At 41.6% G+C, this 19,900-nt stretch overlaps 2 protein-coding genes across 2 annotated transcripts in view; one reads left to right on the forward strand and one right to left on the reverse strand.

Annotated features, from left to right (window-relative positions):
• The window catches only part of sphkap (SPHK1 interactor, AKAP domain containing), a 94,341-nt gene extending 91,042 nt beyond the window's left edge, over nucleotides 1–3,299 (forward strand). The window contains exon 13 of the mRNA XM_056282894.1: nucleotides 3,147–3,299. Coding sequence (XP_056138869.1) covers nucleotides 3,147–3,299 — 153 coding nt within the window. The remainder of the gene's footprint in view (nucleotides 1–3,146) is intronic.
• A 2,221-nt stretch (nucleotides 3,300–5,520) lies between these two features.
• On the reverse strand, nucleotides 5,521–14,941 carry LOC130115282 (dynein assembly factor with WDR repeat domains 1-like). The gene is made up of 13 exons (XM_056282895.1): nucleotides 14,902–14,941; nucleotides 14,586–14,658; nucleotides 13,988–14,132; nucleotides 13,214–13,272; nucleotides 12,877–12,999; nucleotides 12,608–12,707; nucleotides 11,980–12,087; nucleotides 11,202–11,308; nucleotides 10,806–10,908; nucleotides 10,168–10,282; nucleotides 9,590–9,666; nucleotides 5,752–5,914; nucleotides 5,521–5,555 (listed from the first exon to the last, which is right to left on the reverse strand). Exons 1-13 carry the CDS (start codon nucleotides 14,939–14,941, stop codon nucleotides 5,521–5,523), a joined length of 1,248 nt encoding a protein of 415 aa, XP_056138870.1.
• Between the last annotated feature and the right edge of the window lie 4,959 nt (nucleotides 14,942–19,900).

Here is a 19,900-nt window from a genome sequence, read left to right on the forward strand (position 1 = left end):
TATGCTGGGGAAGAACAAAGGATTTGCAGCGCTTCTCCGTGAACATGAAAAGAGCGCCATCCTAAGTTTTCATTGCATCCTGCACCAGGAGGCGCTTTGCACTCAGACGTGTGGCCAGGAGCTTGGGGAGGTGATGTCGCTGGTCATTCGAGTGGTCAACTTTATTGTTGCCCGAGCTTTAAATGATCGCCAGTTTAAAGCTCTGTTAGAAGAAGTTGGGAATCATTATCCCGGTCTGCTTTTACACAGCAACGTGCGTTGGTTGTCAAGGGGGAAGGTGCTCAGCCGTTTTGCAGCTTGCCTGAGTGAAATCCGGACTTTTCTTGAAATGAAAGGCGTCAAGCATCCTGAGCTAGACAACACTGACTGGCTCCCGCAGTTTCGCTATCTCGTGGACATAACTGGCCATCTGAACCAGCTCAATGTGAAAATGCAAGGTATTGGAAATACAATCTCATCCCTTCAACAAGCAGTGTTTGCATTTGAAAGCAAGCTGGAAGTCTTTCTCAGGGACATTGAAACAGGTCGTCTTCTGCACTTTGAAAGACTGCAACAATTTAGAGATGCATGCTTAGCAAGTGACTCCACTCAACATCTGGATCTCCAGCAGCTAGCTGGCTTTACGTCCAATCTCCCGCAATCATTCAAAGCACGTTTTGGAGAATTTCGTGCGCGCACTGGTCTTTTCAAGTTCATCACTCATCCACATGAGTGTGCAGTGGACAAAATCGACCTGACATGCATCCCCGGGGTCTCTATCGGAGACTTTGAGCTGGAAGTTGCTGACCTGAAGGCATCAGACATGTGGATGAGTAAGTTCAAGTCACTTAATGGAGAGTTGGAAAGTCTTGCGCGACAGCGAGCAGAGCTGGCGAGGGAACACAAGGGGACAGAAATTAAAAATTTTCAACCTGAAGACCAGCTGATTCTTAAAACTTGGAACGAGCTTCCTGTGACATACCACACAATGCAGCGTGTGAGTATTGCCGTATTGACCATGTTTGGCTCTGCATATGCATGTGAGCAGTCATTCTCGCATATGAGGAACATTAAGACCAACCTACGCTCACGTTTAACTGATGGAAGCCTCAACGCCTGCATGAAGCTCAACCTCACCACGTATGAACCAGACTACAAGGCCATCAGCAAAACCATGCAGCACCAGAAGTCGCATTAAAAGTGAGACATATTTAATTTATTATACGTTAAAAATACTATATGGCTCTCAATGAAATATATTTAGAAATATTTGGCTTTTATGGCTCTCCCAGTCAAAAAGGTTCCTGACCCCTGACCTAGAGGATCTGCTGGTTTTATGGATTGAGAGTTTTTTTACAGGACATGCTACAACAGGTGCTTGTAAATGGTTTTAAATCCAGTAAATTGATTTTAATCACAGGGCACCCCCAAGGCTGCATTTTATCTTCCCATTCTCTTCTCTGTCTACACCAACTTCTCATGCAGCAGTGAAGGATGAAACTTTTAAAGTACGTTGATGACATGGCCCTAATGGCCCACCTAACTGGCACCAGTGCTCTCTGTCTGAGTACCATCAGGCAGTAAACAGCCTGGTCCAGACATTTCTGGAAAGCTCCCTCAAGCTCAGTATCACCAAGAACAAGGAACTGTGCTGTGGGAGCAGAGAGAAACAGACTCACAAAAACCACCTCTTTTCCAACCCCTCAGTAGCGAAGGCCAGCTTGGTGGAACAAGTACAATCATTTAAATATGTTGGGATAGACATAGACACCTCCTTTTCATTTCCCCAGCACACCAACCCAGTGTACAACATTTATCCGGGCTTGAGACCGGCACTAAGAATGCACTGACTGGCTTATGCATCCTCAGTGGCTGGTTTTCCTGCACAACTAATCAGACCAGCAAAATAATTGGTTCACCCAAAACTCCCCTATCTGAACTGTACACACTCGATCAGTAATCAGGAAAGCCACACTGATCAAGCAGGAGCCCACTCACCCCCTCCACCAATCCCTCCAGTTACTGCCATCAGGTTGATGCTACAAAGTCTCACTGGCCCGGAAAAAAACATCTACAAAAAATCTTTTATTGCCTCTGTGAGCATCACCCTGAACAGATTAAAATGGGCACAGTTGTAGTTTTACCTCTTATAGATTTATTCTGTGCTTGTGTGTGTGTGTGTGTGTGTGTGTGTGTGTGTGTGTGTGTGTGCGTGCGTGTGTGCGTGCGTGCGTGCGTGCGCGCGCTCGCGTATTCTTAAATGCGGTTACATGTGCATTATTTATTCATTGTTGAGCCATGTCAAAAGAAAATGTGTTATTTTGTGACAGGCAAAGTTTCTTGGCTAGACAGACAGCCAGCCAGCCAGCCAGCCAGACAGACAAACAGACAGACAGAGATAGATAGATAGATAGATAGATAGATAGATAGATAGATAGATAGATAGATAGATAGATAGATAGATAGATAGATAGATAGATAGATAGATAGATAGATAGATAGATAGATAGATAGATAGATAGATAGATGAAACTAAATAATAGAATGATTGAACAATGGAATAATAAAGCAATTGATAGAACAATTCAACGATAGATTTTAATAAGTCATATTAATACATGGGTGGCACAGTGGTGCAGTGGTTAGCGCAGTCGCCTCACAGCAAGAAGGTTCTGGGTTCGAGCCCTGGGGTAGTCCAACCTTGGGGGTTGTCCCAGGTCATCCTCCGGGTGGAGTTTACACGTTCTCCCCATGTCTGTGTGGGTTTCCTCTGGGTGCTCCGGTTTCCTCCCACAGTCCAAAGACATGTAGGTCAGGTGAATCGGCCATACTAAATTGCCCTTAGGTATGAATGTGTGTGTGTGTGTGGCCCTGTGTGATGGCCTGGTGGCCTGTCCAGGGTGTCTCTCCACCTGGTGCCCAATGACTGCTGGGATAAGCTCCAGCATCCCTGCAACCCTAAGAGCAGCGCTTCAGATAATGGATGGATATTAATACATTATTGGTTCAAATTTGTGCAAAATGCCATCCAGTTTTCATGCAATATTAATGCCATGTTGCATTACTCTTTTGCATACAAGATCTAGTTGGATTTTTTTATACATCTATTTTATTATTTATTGATTTTTATTATTATTCTGTTATTTATTTACTTTTTTCCCCTTTAGTTTCAGAGAGTGGTCCACCTGCTGTCCCAGAAGGCGTGGCGGATTGCTGACCTGTTTCGTGCAGTGGTTCAGTTTTGTGAGCTCCACGAGAAAGAGGAAGATGAGGGTGGGTCTCTATCCAGCCTGTTTGATTGGCTGCTGGAAACCTTTTAGGGTTGATCAGCTTCCACAGTCAATGCACAAACCAACACACACAAGCCCACCCACACACACTCCTAATGACATCCCCAACTGTGTCCTGGTCAATCTCAGATCATGGAAGCACCATACCCATGTCCCCCCATCTGTTGTGAAAACAGAGCCAGACCTCTCCCGGCGTAACTGAGAAATTCATACATCTTCACTACTCACTCTTGCATTTTTTTCGTCCATGGACGTTGTGATTTTATGTGACTTATTTATGGACAAGTCTCCCTTTAAGGTAAGCATGTTAGATTTTCAGATGCACTGGCTGAGTAAGACACACCCAATAAAAGGTGTAAGTGCAGTTGTAGGGTTTCACATACTTGACTGGAATGAATTAGTCTCAAGAGATTCTGGTCAGCAGGTTTTTAATGCTTCCGGTGTAAAAATCTAATAATTCACACAATCGAATTGTGTTTTTATGTATTCATCAATTTCAAATGAAAACACAAGAAACTAGGCACAGGTAGAGGGGAGGAAAATCAGGTTCAACACCCCCCCCCCCCCAAAAAAAACAGCCAAACTTTTTGTGAAAAAAAAAACTGCTGCAGAAAAGAGGCTGTTGAGGTTTAAGCCCAGTAAAAGCCATTCTTTCTCCTACTTCTGGAGGTCACATAGGGTTTCAAAGTTGCTTTGTTTAAACAAAATGTCAATATACACGTAGCTGTTGTTTACGTTGGCCAACACTTCTGCTTATGTTGTGATCTTGTAATTCAGTTATGAGTAGGTTATGTTGTTGCTCATGTTACTTGAGATCTGTTTATTTTGGATAGTTGTATATATTGTAGATTCTGAACTGCTGCTGCCTCTTAGAGCAGTGGACCACTGTCATTAGCTTTTACTGTGACAGGAAGACAGACGTAGAGCAATGTTTGTAATGTTGAATTTGTATGTGAATTGGGTCCATATGTTTCTCTAGTGGTACTCTGGTGTTTGAACAGCATTCAAAAAAGCACACAATTGAACTGTCTGCTCTGTCACTGTAGAACTGAATGTATTTATCTTTTGACATCAATAAATTTATGTGACGTGGAACACAAATAGACTCTATTAGTCATACTATTACTTTCAATGTGCACACTTGTATTGTTGAATACTGATTACCAGATTTATGTTAAAATCTACATGAAAAGCCTAGAGCCTTAGCAGACCAAAAGCAAGTTTGAAAAGCAATTAGATTAACTTTTACTCTGTTGTAAATCCAAGGGAAAGGCGATCTTTACACAAAGGTGCTCTGGAAAAGCTGCAGCAGTTTAATTCGAACATCCAAACAAAAGAATGGAAATGTATCATTGATGTTGTGCTTTAAGTTCATAATGCTCAGTGTGCAATACAGGAACACATATGGCAGATTACCCTTGTTGGTTTCTAATAGAGTTAAGAGGAGATCCTGCCCACACACCATTTATAATTGATCTTCTAACAAAATTATCGATAAAACGTGTGTAGGCTGAAATTCATTTCGATGTTACTTGTTATAACATGTGAAAATGACAATAAAGCTCCCAGCTCCAGATTTTTGCTTACTTTACATTCATAACCTGTAAATGGATGTGAGAGGTATCAATCTAATGAAATAAAATATTAATGGAAAGCCCTGATAAGCCTTGACAATTACTCTAGGACTTTTAAATAGCTGGGAGCAGATTCTGGCTCATGTGTGCTTAAATTCCTGACACGTGTAATTAACAACATAGAAAGTCTCTTTGGAGCTACATTTGTATCCGCTCATTCTTAGTAAAACCATGTGTAGATGAAATATGAAAATTTGTTAAACACATTTTAAAGCCTAATTTGAAGAACTTGAAATACTTTTCATAGCATACTGGCAAACTTTACAGCAAATAAAACATTCCTGATTGTTCCTGAGCGAGGGCCAACAAGATAAGGACAAAATGAAGCAATGAAGTTGATAACTGGCTCAGGAACAGGATATCTGAAAGAGGAACCCTGAAAGTTGAGAGACACTCCAGGGAGTAATCTTATCACTGGCTTTAGGAGGGAACACACATTACAAAATGGGATTTTTAACCCTGAAATAAAAAGACAAAATGTTTTTCCCTTTGTGTGTGTGTGTGTGTGTGTGTGTGTGAGAGAGAGGGGGGTGCTTTAGTTTCTATATAATCCAGCCTTTGCTGCCTAGTCAGACTTCCTGCATCTCTTCACAGGCCCGCAAGGGTCAAGTGGCAGGTCAGCACCAGATCCGACATGTGTTATCCTTGCTACCTGTAGAGCAGCACAGACAAAAACAGGTGGCTGAACAGACAGCAGCATGAAATAAACCCAGCTGCACAGTTCTTATCTAAAATGTGCCATTAAGCTTTTGTGATGGTTTGAGCAGAACACTTCATTTGGTGCTGAAGGCTAAATTTTAACAACGCAGTTGTCAGATGTGCTAAACATGTGCGCGGTTACAGCATACCTGTAATGATGGTGTCGCTCTCGTAGTTAAAAGCACAGGAGAATATCTCATCCGTGTGCCCCTCCAGGACTTGCAGGCAGACTCCAGACTTAACGTCCCAAAGACGGGCTGTCTTATCTGAGCTCGCAGTCAGTACTCTGTTGCCCTGGGAGCTGAAGCAGATCTAGTATGGCAGACAAAGTCAGTAGAGTTAGTTAGGAGAGGAGACAGGAGAGACCAAAGGTATATGCAGTGTATGTGGTAGTGTGGTAAATGAGGGATAGGCACAGAGAGAGAGGGGGGGGGGGGAATTGATTAGGAGATTTTGCCAAAGGAGATTGAAATGACAAAGGGGATGGGGAGAAGTGAATCAGCTTGTCACACTCCCCCACGTCAGCAGCATTATATATTCCTCAGAGGTCATCCAACTTTTAACAGTTCACATCAGGATAAGGTCCCAGGCAGCACGTCCTGGTAAAGACTTTTTTCTCCAGTGAAGTAAAATGAAAACAACATGGATGAACTTCACTGGGTTAGATTCTGACAGCATCACTCTGATGATTAAATGATGCTAGATCTGGATGGTCATAACAGTAAAGTGTGTTTTTATTAAAGTTATGACTGGAGCGGGCAAGCGCGACCCCAGACAGGAAATGGAAACTGACCCTGGAAGAAGCTGACAAGACGGAGCACCGGAGAGAGAAGATGAGAGTGGAAGCTCAGACAGTCATAGAGGTAGAAGAGAACAGAGAGGTGGGATAAAAGATAAAAAGGAGGAAAGAAAGTAATGGCCTGGAAAGAAGTTAATACAGAAAAATATGTGCAGAGGGGCTAGTGAATTAATCCTGCAGAAGGCTAAACAGAATCTGTAAAGACATATATTCAAGTGTCTTGCTCAATAATCCAAGTAAGAAAATCAAAGAAGGTTGAATCAGTTCATCTGGATACAACGTTTATTGACCGATACGTTTCATCACTCAACTAAGGGACCTCTTCAGTCAAAACTGACTGCAGGTGTCCCCACCCCTTATAAACAATACAGTACAATACAGTGCCTAATGACCGAAACCAACGACCAGTTTCATGTGCAAATATGGGTGTGTCCATTAACTAGAGCTTCAACGGCCATGTGTACTATTCACAGTGGAGTGGGGGAATAGTTGCAATCACAGCATTGTAATGGGCTCACCCATATTTGATCATGAAACTGGTTGTTGGTTTCCGTCGTCATACATCTGTCGCCATTTTATAATGTTGTGATTGCAACCATCCCTAATCGTCTGTGAATAGTACACATAGCCTATGAAACTCTAGTTAAAGATCACACCCTTATTTGCATATGAAACTGGTCGTTGGTTTTGGTCATTAGGCACTGCAAGTGTTTATAAGTGGTGGGGATACCTTTAGTCAGTTTAGACTGAAGGTCAATTAGTTGAGTGATGAAACATATCTGTCAATAAACGATGTATCCAGATGAACTGATTCAACCTTCTCTGACATGCATTCAAGTGTTTTCTGCTGAATCATTCATGTCTGTGTTTGGTTTGATCATTGTTCCACAGGTATCTTCATTCCCAATCCTTGGCTGGTTGTACAGCAAGGTCGATCATTCGAAGTTCCTTGACAATAAAAAAGGCAGAAAAAAGAAATTGTTACAGGAGGGAGGAGAGGGGAGGACTAAAAATGAAACAGGGAGGATTAGAGGGAAAGCAAAAACAGGGGTGGATAGAGACAAAAACAAAAATAGGGGGAGAGACATGAAAGAAGAGATTGATGGTCCTGGTTAAGAAGCGCGGAAGGGAGGGGGAGAAGTGTCCTGTTAGGGAGAGATTAGTGTCATAATCCTCTGGATTCATCCTCCATCCACCCTATTTGTTACTGGCTGCATGATGTCTTTGGTAAACAGAGGCAGCTCCATGGTTCCACGTACTCAGAAACCCTCTAAGCTAGAGTTCACAGGACACACACATACACACATAAGCACAGCACATACCCAATGCACACATTCGTGTAAGATTCATGCCCGCCTTCACTCACTTTTATAGAAAGTGGCAGAGCCAGAAAGCAGGCAAATAGTTGGGCAAGCAGGCACATAGGTCAAAGATAGGTCAAACACACAAGTTTACAGCACACGGTTAATGGCAGGCCATGGTTACACTGCTTTAAAGGCTCTTCCTGGGCGTCTGGGTAGTTAGGCAGTCTATTCCGTTGCCTACCAACACGGGGACCACTGGTTCGAATCCCCGTGTTACCTCCGGCTTGGTCGAGCATCCCTACAGACACAATTAGCCGTGTCTGTGGGTGGGAAGCTGGATGTGGGTGTGTGTCCCGGTTGCTGCACTAGCCCCTCCTCTGGTGGGTCGGGGTGCCTGTTTGGGGGGGAGGGGGAACTGGGGGGGAATATTGTGATCCTCCCATGCGCTACGTCCCCCGACTCCACATGTATCGGAGGAAGCATGTGGTAGCATGCAGCCCTCCCCGGATCAGCAGAGAGGGTGTAGCAGAGACTGGGACAGCTTGGAAAAATGCTGTAATTGGCTGGACACAATTGGGGGAGAAAAAAAAGGGGGAGATCAAAAAAAAAAAGGGCAAAAGGCGAGTCCTTAGGATGCTTTGTGATTAGACAGGATGGCTTGAATGTTACATAAGTAGCTCTGAGTTCAAAGGCTGATGAGACAAGGTCAGCAACTGCTGGTGAGACAGAAGAGACAATGTAAATGGTCCACCTCATATCCCCTGAGGACATGGGTGAACACTTAAATAACAACTGTTGTGAGTGAGAGCATATAAGATGTGGATTTTTTTTTAAATCAAGTCAGAAAACAAGATACAACTTGCATTAAGACTTTTGCTTCCAAATGGAATCATATCTGAGAATGGATTCATGCCTGATTTTTGACATATTGATAAACGAGAGCTTATATCAGGCCACACATTTAACTTTCTCTCAAATGGCAGTTTTAGAATGAAAACACTTGTAAAATTGTTTGTCTGCTACATGTGGTGGATCATATTTTGAGTAAAAATCAAATCACTTGCAGGTTATTATATTTCTTGACAGTTGCATCCTGAGGAATTTGTTTGAGTGCCACAGAACAGGGCAGAAAACACTGAATGAAAAGAGAGCTATGGTGAATGGGACACATGGAAAACAGAACACATCCAGTCGAATGGAGCACTGGTGATGCAGGCTGAGGGACAAAATATGGAGACGTGTGTTAAGCTTTGGCCTGATGGTTCATATTGATTCCTCTCTTATTTTCACTGATCAAGGCATTCAGGTAAATTAAACAAATTTAAATTATCTCTGCACAGCACTTGCTGAAGTCGAAATTCATTACAACTAAAAGTGCAGCTATTCAAATAAACACAAGCTTGGTTTATCACTTTAATGCTAAGAAAATAAATAAGTGATCAAGATTTTCTCCCTCTCTAACTCTTTCTCCCTCTGGACATGCTAATCTACAGAGTTGTACTAATGTCATTCAACGGCCAGGCAAGTTGAGACACATTTCTATTTACAGCAATGGCCATGAGAGTATATGTCAGTGGACAGTCAATTTCAAAAATACACACACTTGTTCAAACTATTGGAGGTCCATCCACGACTATACATGCACAGCTTTGTGCTTGTGCAGCAGTTACATATAATTACTCGCTCAGGAGCATACCACTGGTACTAAATGACGGAGAGAGAAGTGAGCAGTTTATTTCTCTTGCCTAAATTTCATAAAACTGTTACAGGGATCTCTCCAGCAAACTATTAATTTCCAGCCAAACAAATGTGCACTTCAACATTGTGAAGGGGGAGAAATACTCCGGCATTGGCTGTGAAGCTATTTTGGGTTAAATGACTCACCTTGGAGATCTCTCCCTTGTGGCCCTCCAGCATCACGAGACACTGATGTGTGGCTGCACTATACACACAGGCTGTACCTGGAGAGGGAAAAAGGACAGACAAGGCTTTGGGGGACATGTCAATGTAATGTGTATTTTTCAGTTGCCCATATTTTTATTAGCTTAATGTGAAATCTGATTTGTCATTATATAACCCTAAGAAATATTTCTATGTTAAGTCAAATCTTTCTAATATTGCATACTATTAACACAGCTACATTCTGACATTGAACTATCAACACAGTGGCACAATGTATTTGATGTTAAAACACATTCTTTTTTTGTACTTACACAAAAAGGCAAAATAATTTAAATTAAAATGCTGTAGCACCAACACTTTTCAAGACTGTGACCTAAACGACACAAAGAACTAAAAATAATAAGGAACAAACAGAAAAAGAGCAGGAATCTACATCAAAAAAGAGGTTCTATATAGAAAACCTTAACATCTGGAAAAAAGAAAAAAAATAAATCCTGTTATTGGTTATGTTTGGGTACTATCTACAACACTATAGAAATGAACTTCGCTATTAGTCTCACCATCAGCAAAGGCAGTAGCAATGAGCTGACCAGTTAAATTAAAACACACATCCAGCACCTCTTCCTTGGGCCCAGTTAAGGTTGCCACACACTTCCCACTTGCTGCCTCCCACAGCTGTCAACACACAAAAAGCAACACATTCACGTAATAACACAGACACACACAGACACTTATGTATACGTGAACTTGCAGCCGTGTGCCCAAACACACATCCCAACCCACTTAGCATTCTAACATGTACCTGTTAGCTGCCTAAACGGCTTTATTTTACCCGGCTCCCCTTGAGGAACGCAGTGATGTGAATAACTCTGACTTGTGAGCATGACTCATTTTGGCATAATTAAGGAATTAGGATATGAGGATTTAATTTTCCTCTTTTAAATGATGTAGAGCTTAGAGGTAGGAGGAGAGCGATGGCATGCAAGAGATGGGAGCAAGCAGATGAGAATGAACAGTGCTGTCTATTTTCTTCAGAGGCATACTCCCTGAAATCACAGGGGTGCCAATATTTCCCAACCAGAATATTCAAATTGCTGCTGAAAAAGAAATTATTTCAGTTCATTTTCAAGTACAAGATCCTGCATTGTCACCACTTAATTAGATGCAAGAGGTTTGGAAAGGCAAGATGATGCTGAACCTTGCATGTGTTGTCCAAGGAGCCACTGATTATGAGGGAGCAGTCCCAGTTCATCTGAACATTGGCAATCTCTCCTTGGTGACCTATCAGAGTATGAATACGGCTGAGGAAAACACAGAGTGTGATTAATGTGAGACAATTTAAGACATGTGTGCACACATTTGAATAAGCACACATACAGCAGTATCTGCATGTGGTGAAGACCATGGTCACAAGATGCAGATAACCACAGAATTTATCTTTTTTTAAAATAGACAGACAGGCAGAACACACACACACACACACACACACACACACACACACACACACACACACACACACACACACACACACACACACACACACACACACACACACACACACACAAACAGTTTAGTTGCATTAATGATGTCTGACCTCCCTGAAGCAACATCCCACAGCGAGACAGTGTGGTCAAAGGACCCAGTGACGATCTGGTTTCCCAGTGTGTTAAAGGACAAAGCGATGACCTCTGCAGTGTGACCCTGGATAAGCAGAATTAAAGAGAGAGAGAAGAAGAAAGAGAGAAAAGGATTCCCAGTGGGTAAATGGGGATCCAGACATGTGCACATCAAAGACGAGGAATATATTTTTTCTGCAGTTGTAAGACTTCATGAGAATACACTATAAAAGTATGTTCTTCTAAAAAAAAAACACACATTAGGGAATGCACACATTGGATTTTGTATTCATTTGACAGTTAGGAGATTGATTAATTTTTCAAGTTTTTCGGCTGTAAAAAGAACAGAGAAAGACACAAGTTTTAGAAAGGCCTTTTTTTTTTTGCACATAGCCAGCTAGTCAGTCAACAAGTCACAGCACGTACCCACATTCCACTCACGCATAAAAGAAAGATCTGTATTCCCCGCACATTGGGTTAAGACTGCCTCATTTACGGACAATTCCCAATCAGATGACAGAAGAATAAGTGAACTGGAAAAGGAGCTAAGAATCCACATGGCAAATGGCTCACCGTGAATGAATAATTACTGTAGATGTGAATGAATGAATGAATGAATTCATTCATTCAGAAATCATTATTGGATTTATATGAGTAAGAGAGAAAATGTGAAAGAGAGACATGGATGAATGGACACAACAGAATAGCAATGAAAAAGTATGTAAAATAAATGCTAAAAAAAAATAGATAACTGACTGTCAGAGTGGCCAGATCCACCCCAGTCTCCACATCCCACAGCTTGGCAGTAGTGTCCATGCTGCCTGTGGCTATCAGTGTACTCTGGGGGTTAAATGCCACACACATCTGCATCAGAAGAAAGATAAATAAATTGTTAGGAGTTAGCATCCCCAGGTTCAGCTCTTGCATATGATTAGTTCTCCCAAATTTTGTTCCAAAACAACATCAACTAAAGCAGGGCCATTGTTTCCCGAAAATTGAATAATTCTTTCAATGTCATATGATTTATATGCTGAGTTGGTCCTGGATGTGGCAAAACATAGTCCTATTCTGGAAAGGATGCTTTTTAACATTGACTCTATTGCAAAGACGCTTTATGATAGCTATTGAAATGTGGGAAATGTCTTTAAGATAGAAAATGTATAAATAATAATGATAATAATAATAAGTTGTAGTAGTAGTGGCAGTAGCAGTAATAGTAGCTTAAGTAGTAGTATTAGTATTAAAATTAGTGGCAGTAATGGTGTTATTGTAGTGGTACTATTGTTATTTTTCACATTGGCAACTTCACCTGTTACACACTGTGTGTGCAACCCTTAAATGAAAAACACATATTTTTAGAATTTAACAAAAATGTGCAACATACTATTTCTGCCATGTGTCCACGAAAGGTATAAAAACATTTGCCAGTCTCTGCACTCCATAGTTTGCAGGTCCTATCAAAAGAACCAGTGGCAATCTTGTCCCTGAGTCCGAGGAACAGAAAAGCAAATATCAAATAGCACTGACAAAAGAGTAAAGACAGAAAATCTTAAAACAAAACAAAGCAGCTTTGAACAAATTAACAATAAATAATTGAGTGTCAGAGAGAGCCACATAACTCTTTCTAATTTTTTCTTCAAAACAACTCCTTACCCATAGGGGTTGTTGAATGCAATGGCATATACCACGTTCTTATGGCCCTCTAGTGTGTGCAGCTCAGTGCCTGACACGGTGTCCCATATCCTGCATGTTCTGTCATAACTTCCAGTTATGAAACTGAAGGATGGGAGACAGAGAGAGACAGAGAGAGAGAGAAACAGACAGTGTGTGAAAGAGAGAGAGAAAACGAGAGTGAAAGAGACATAGACATAGAGTGTATGAGCGAAGGGGAGAGGGTACTGCTCACCCTCTCTGAACCCAAGAAACACAAATGCCCAGGGTTTTCTGGAAGCCAGAATGGCAGCTCTCCATGTGCTGCAAAAAAACTTACCTCGACCCCGATTTATTGAAGGCAACATTTGTCAGAGGCAGTAAATGCGCCTGGAGCACCTGGGAAGGGGACCAGAGAAGGATCATGAGAAAACTAACTCTGAGGGGATATACTTAATTGACTGAATTAGCTCAAATCAAATATTAAAGTTTACCCGTGTCATTTCCATGCATAATTAATTTGACTTTGATGCGCTGGATAGACTTGGTATGCTGACCGCTGCTGCCCTCTAGTGTCATTCTAAAGCAATAATCACTGGTTTTTGCCACCAAGCAAAACAGCAAACTCAGATTTTAAAATGTCTTTGCAATTTTGATAAACTAAACATTTTTTTCACCAATAGTAAGGTGCTAATGGAAAAAATTTTCTACATCCAAAGTTTGATTGTAAATTTGCAAAAGTGCTTGAGAAACAAATCTACCAGCAAGAAAACAGTCTAAAACCGCTTAATTGTCTTGGTCGGATCCAGCATTTGTGTGCCCAAAGTCATTTCAGCCTGATTCAGACATTGAAAAAAAATGTAGACATTATTTCTCTCAACTGCAATCAAATAATAAGGTATTTTTTTAGGAGAGGAACTAAAAGTGTTGTCTTCTGTGTTCCCCACACCAGGCAAGATACACATTACTTTCAGAATCACTGACACTGTTGTAAATCAAATAGGTTAGTACAGGTAGTCTTGTTTCAAACATTTAGTATCATCACTCTGTAACTGCATGTTGATTTGCCAATTCACTATTGGCTAGTAATGCAAATACAGTTTCTGTTTCTGACCTTTGTAAGAAAGAACCTTTGGTGATCCTGCTGGCCCTGTTTCTGCTGCAGTCTGAGGATCAGCTGTTTGACCTGGTCAGCCCTGGACTCTGTGATGAGGGGCTCTAACTGCCTGATTTTTGCCACCAACTGATCTGGGTTTGTCCTGCTTATGGAGAAAATTGCAAGAGTACATCAATGCCAGCAGAAACCTCGTTAATGTTTAAAACATGAAAAAATAACTAAACTAGCATAATTCCACTAGCTGATAAATTTCCGTTCAGACCTATTTCAGATCAAGTAATTTCATTATCCACAATGAGAAAGACAAACTGCAAAGGATAACTATACATGATCACTCCTTCTGTTTGATTTAACTAGTCAACAGAATTATTTATAAATGGTTTAAAGGTAGAAACAACGTCAGACATAGAAGCAGCGTTACTATGTCAACTAGAAAACAGTTGAATATTAAGAAGGACGTCAGGCACGGAAAAGACAGGTAACTTCTGGGACGATATTAATAAAGTTATCACTGTTAAGTATTTGTGGTTGTAGTTTAGAAACGTCACAGTTAACTAATGTTGATGATGATGATGATCGTGCACAGCCCACTTACTCTGGGGATAAATCCAACAGGTCGATCGATTTGGTCCTTAAATTACCACTTTTTACATATTCCAGCGTAATACCTGGGTGGGTGAAAAGGGAATGTATCGTGGATAACGGTGACAACTAACCAGGAGAGCCAAGGACATGGCTATGGGCTGCTAACGTTAACGTTAACCTAGTCAGTGGGTAACTGCTAACGTTGGTTAGTTAATTCAACGACACCTCGGTCAGCGAATCTGACCTGTTGCGAAAGAAAAACATTCAGTATACTTTAAAAGTCAAAGTCAATTGCAGCGATAAGAAGACAGTAACATTTGAATTACCCGGCGGATAATATCTCAGAAGGAACCTTTTAAATTTCATTTTGCTATGCAGTCGGTTCACTTTGCTTCCCGTGTACAAACCGTAGCTATTAAAAAAACAAACAAACAAACCGTTGCTATGGCGACGGACGCAGGCCGCGCTCTCGTGCGGGCCACCACGCATGCGATGTACGGGCACAACGCCAAAATCTCGCGACGAGACGTGATTGGTGGTTGTCCGTCACCTGACGAACCGTTCAAAGAAATTGGGGTCAAGAGTTTAATCTAACCCCTAACTTGATCCCTACCCTTAACGTAACCCTCACCCTGAAACTAAACCTAACTCTAACCTCTTCCTTAATATTATGTGCCGGCAATAACTGGTTTTTGACAAATTACCATTCTGTTTGTGAGATGACCTGAGTGGCTGCAAGCTTGCAACACGTTGTTATTGGTGTGGAGGATGCATGTGCAGCATCTGTCTTATCTACAGTAGCTTTGTGAAGCAGTAAACACAGTAATATGGACAGTAGGCTTCCATAGAAATTTTATTTTTTTCCTTGCACACCAGGATCATCTTTGACAAAGATTTGCCAGCATACGTCTGTAAAATACAGTCCTGCATTACAGGGTTGATATGCATTATTGGAAATGATCTCAATATCTCACGAAACATGATTTTCTTGTCTAGTGGAATTTATAAATGAAGTAAGACTGACGTAAGGCTTGTTTTATCATGCCTCTGTAATTCCTCTATTTCCTGAGAGGTCAAAGTCCTGCCGTAAACAATGGGGCACATGCAGGCAATAAGCAGCTGAAAGAAAGCTTGAAGCGTGCCAGTGGTAGCAGCAAAACATTATTCTGAGACCAGAATATTTTGGTGGCATACTGGGAAGCTCCAAACCAAAGACTTTCTCCAGGGATTTCTACTGAGATATAATAATGTACTGTTGGGCCAAGCTGAGGTCCTCTGGTTGGATTTATCCCACTGCTGTGCTTTCGCTCTATGGATTTTTTGCTAATTGTATAATAGCAGAGCCCTTTCTTACACCATACCTAATTGGACCACATAAGAACATCTCTGAAGAAGTGGTAAGATTGAAAGGAACACTCTCATGTGGTCATTCATGCAGATGTGTACTAAATCAAGTCAAGTCAATTTTAGCTATATAGCCCAATATCACAAATTACAAATTTGCCTCAAGGGGGCTTTACAGCAACACAACATCCTGTCCTTAGACCCTCACATCGGATAAGGAACAACTCCCTAAAAAACGCTCTAACAGGGGGGAAAAAAGGGAGAAACCTCAGGGAGAGCAACACACACACACACACACACACACACACACACACACACACACACACACACACACACACACATCCATTGTTAGTAGTGCTTATCACAGAACAGCGTGCACAAGTCATTTACATGAGAAATTTACCTATGATCATAGATTGCTATTTCTATGCTTATGAGTATTGTATATTTGCAGACAGATAACTCAGTCTTGCACCCCCCCTTTTTTTCTTTTTTCTTTTTTTCTTATTGTCTAAGTCCCTAACTTGTTATCTTGCTTTACCACTTTGTCTTTTTCTACAGGTGACTAATTACTTGTTCCCCATCTGGACATACTCCTACCTGGTCATTCTCTTCCCTGTATTCTTGCTGACTGACTTCTTGAGGTACAAGCCCCTCGTTGTTCTACAGGGGCTCTTTCTGGTGACCAACTATATCCTGCTCTGCTTCGCCTCCAGCCTGCCTGCAATGACCTTCCTTCAGGTTTTTTATGAAAGATGTTCTTTGCTTATAAATATCAATTGTGGGGTCCGAAAATATGTTCTTTTCTGATTTGAACCCATTATATATCTATTTGTTTATTTATTATTTCTACAATTTCATCCTGACTGCTAGCATGGTAAACGAGCATTTATAAATCAATAATGTTCTCAATATTTTGTTCTGATTGCAGGGCATGATCCTAGAATCAAAGCAGGCTAAATCAGTTCATCTGGATACGTTTATTGACAGAAACGTTTCATTACTCATCTAAATGACCTCTTCAGTCTAAACTGACTGCAGGTATCCCCACCCTTATAAACAATACGGTGGCATAACGACTCAAACCAATGTCCAGTTTCATATACAAATCGCTGTGACCATTAACAAGTGTTTCAATGGCCATGTGTACTAGTCACAGCGGAGTTGGGAATGTTTGCAATCACAGCGTTGTAAGACGGTAAGCTGTACTCTTAGCCCTCCCTCGGTTCAGGGATTGTTGTTCCCTCTTCACATAGATGGATTCTTTGACTCCCCGTTGAAACCAGCATTCCTCCCTATTACGCTGGTTTCGGCCATTATGCAACCGTATTGTTTATAAGAGTGGGAATACCTGCAGTCAATTTAGACGGAAAAGGTCATTTAGATGATAGATGAGTGATGAAACGTATCCGTCAATAAACGTATCCAGATTGTCGTGTATCTACAGGATAACTGAATTATACAACGATCAAGGTGAATCTTGGTCTTCCTCTTTTATTTGCTAGACCGTAGTAACATTACAAAACGACTGCGTTAAGCAGGCACGAAAACACGACTGACCCTCTTGCTCTGTCTTCTTCCAAGGGCGCACCAGAGTGGCGCGCGTACATTTATACAACATACACAACCAATAGACATCGAGGGTCAGAGGTCAAACATAAAATACATATTACTGCAAATAAAAACATTTGCTTTCATGTGTATCTCCATACACTACACTCCTCACCTGAAATCTGAACCCAGTACATTTACAGTACAACCATATTTCTTTTTTTTTTTACATCTTTTCAACATTACATCGTTATAACAACTGGGTTCTCACAGATTTAAGCTATCAGGCGGCTCCACGTGCCGCTGCAGCCTCTGGACACCATCTGCAACTGAGGGGGGAGCAGTATCACTGGATCCTTGCTGCACAACCCTCTCAATGGATTCTGGAACGTTTACAGGCGTTGCTACACATGCATGTGATACATTTGGAACAACCCTCAGATCCTCATCAGAGTCATCTGACACATAACATTTCTCAATCTCAGTACTGATCATTTGATTGACATGTCTCTTGTACACCTTTCCATACACTTTCACAAGATATGTGACAGGACCAAGTGCCTTTACAATGCACCCAGGCACCCATTTAACACCTTCCCCTCCCCTGTGGTTTCGAACCAACACCTTCTGTTTTGGTAGGAAGTGTCTGACTTGTGCCAACTTACGTGCTTGCTTGGTCTGTTGACTGTCCTGTCTCTGTTGCATGGACTCTGTGAAATTAGGTTTGGTGAGAGACAACCTGGTTTTGAATTGACGTCTGAGAAACAATTCTGCAGGTGTTTTCCTTGTAGTAGACTGTGGCGTACTCCTATAACAGAATAGCAAATTGTGTATGCAGTGCTGCAACATCATATTGCTACTCTTTCCTTTTTCAAAAGCTGTTTTCAGGTTCTGCACCAAACGCTCTGCAGCCCCATTAGAAGCTGGGTGGTCAGGAGAACTCTTAACGTGTTTCACCCCATTGTTTTTCAGGAATGTTTCAAACTCAGCAGATACAAATTGTGGTCCATTATCAGACACAAGTTTGTCTGGAAGACCCCAAGTGGCAAAGTATCCCCTCAAAATGTCTATGATCTTTTCAGATGTCATGCTACTCATCAAAGCTATTTCTGGCCAACGTGAATAGCTATCAGTGACCACTAGGAAGTTGAACTTTCCCTTCTGAGCATAATCTATGTGTATCCTCTGCCAAGGACGGTTAGGCCAGCTCCAATTGTGAACAGGAGCTGTGGCAGGTTGGTGTCTGTTTAACTGGCATGTCTGGCAACTGTTTACCAGTGACTCTATGTCAGAATCAAGGTTTGGCCACCAAAAGTGACTACAGGCTAATGCCTTAATCTTTACTATTCCCTGGTGATTTTCATACAATTCATGTAAAATCTGTGGTCTTAACACCTCTGGTATGATTACCTGGTAACCCCACATCACACAGATTCAACAGTCAGTTCAGTGTTTCTGATGAAGTATGGCCTTAACTCATCTTCATTCAAATGCTTTGGCAAACCATTCAATGTGAAGCGCTTCACTCTATGTAGTACTGCATCAGTCTTTGTCTGTTTTGCAATCTCTTGTGAGGACACTGGCACTTTATCCAAGAATGAGACCCTAAACACAGAACTATAATCTGAGTCTGCCTCTTGAGTCTGTAGTGGTAACCGCAATAATGCATCCGCATTTGCATGTTGTAAGGATGGCTTGTAACTTATGTCATACTGGTATGCTGCTAAAATTAATGACCACCTCTGCAGCCTAGCTGCTGCCAATGTAGGCACTCCAGTCTTGGGCCCTAGTATCTTTAGGAGTGGTTTGTAAGCAGAGTAAACTTTTGTCCATACAGATAGTCATTAAACTTGGTCACCCCAAAGATGATACTAAGTGCCTCTCTCTCTGTCTGAGAATAGTTGACTTCTGTTTTAGTGAGTGTCCTAGACACGTAGGCTATAGGTTTCTCACTGTTTTCTGGAAACCGATGTGAAATCACGGCACCTATGCCGTAAGGCGACGCATCACATGCCAAAATTACAGGCAGTTTAGGATCATAATGTGTAAGCACTGGCGCGGCTACAAGCTGTGTTTTAGTACGCTCAAACGCCTCTTGACATTTTCTTGTCCAATCCCACTCTTTATCTTTATGTAGGAGCTCAGTCATAGGCTTAATCTCGCTGGACAGTTTGCTATAAATTTGCCATAGTAATTGAGCATGGCTAAGTACGACCTCAATTCTGTCACATTTTTCAGCACAGGAGCTTTGTCAATAGCCTCAGTTTTCTCTTTAATTGGGCGTACACCCTCGGCATCAATTACATGTCCGAGGTAGGCCACACTGTTCTGAAAGAAGCACATTTCTTTGTTAAGCCTAAACCCATGTTCTTCCAGTCTCTGCAACACTCGTTTAAGATTGCGTAGATGTGCGATGGTATCTGTTCCTGT

The sequence above is a fragment of the Lampris incognitus genome, chromosome 7, assembly GCF_029633865.1.
Source record: "Lampris incognitus isolate fLamInc1 chromosome 7, fLamInc1.hap2, whole genome shotgun sequence".
Lineage (NCBI taxonomy): Eukaryota > Metazoa > Chordata > Actinopteri > Lampriformes > Lampridae > Lampris > Lampris incognitus.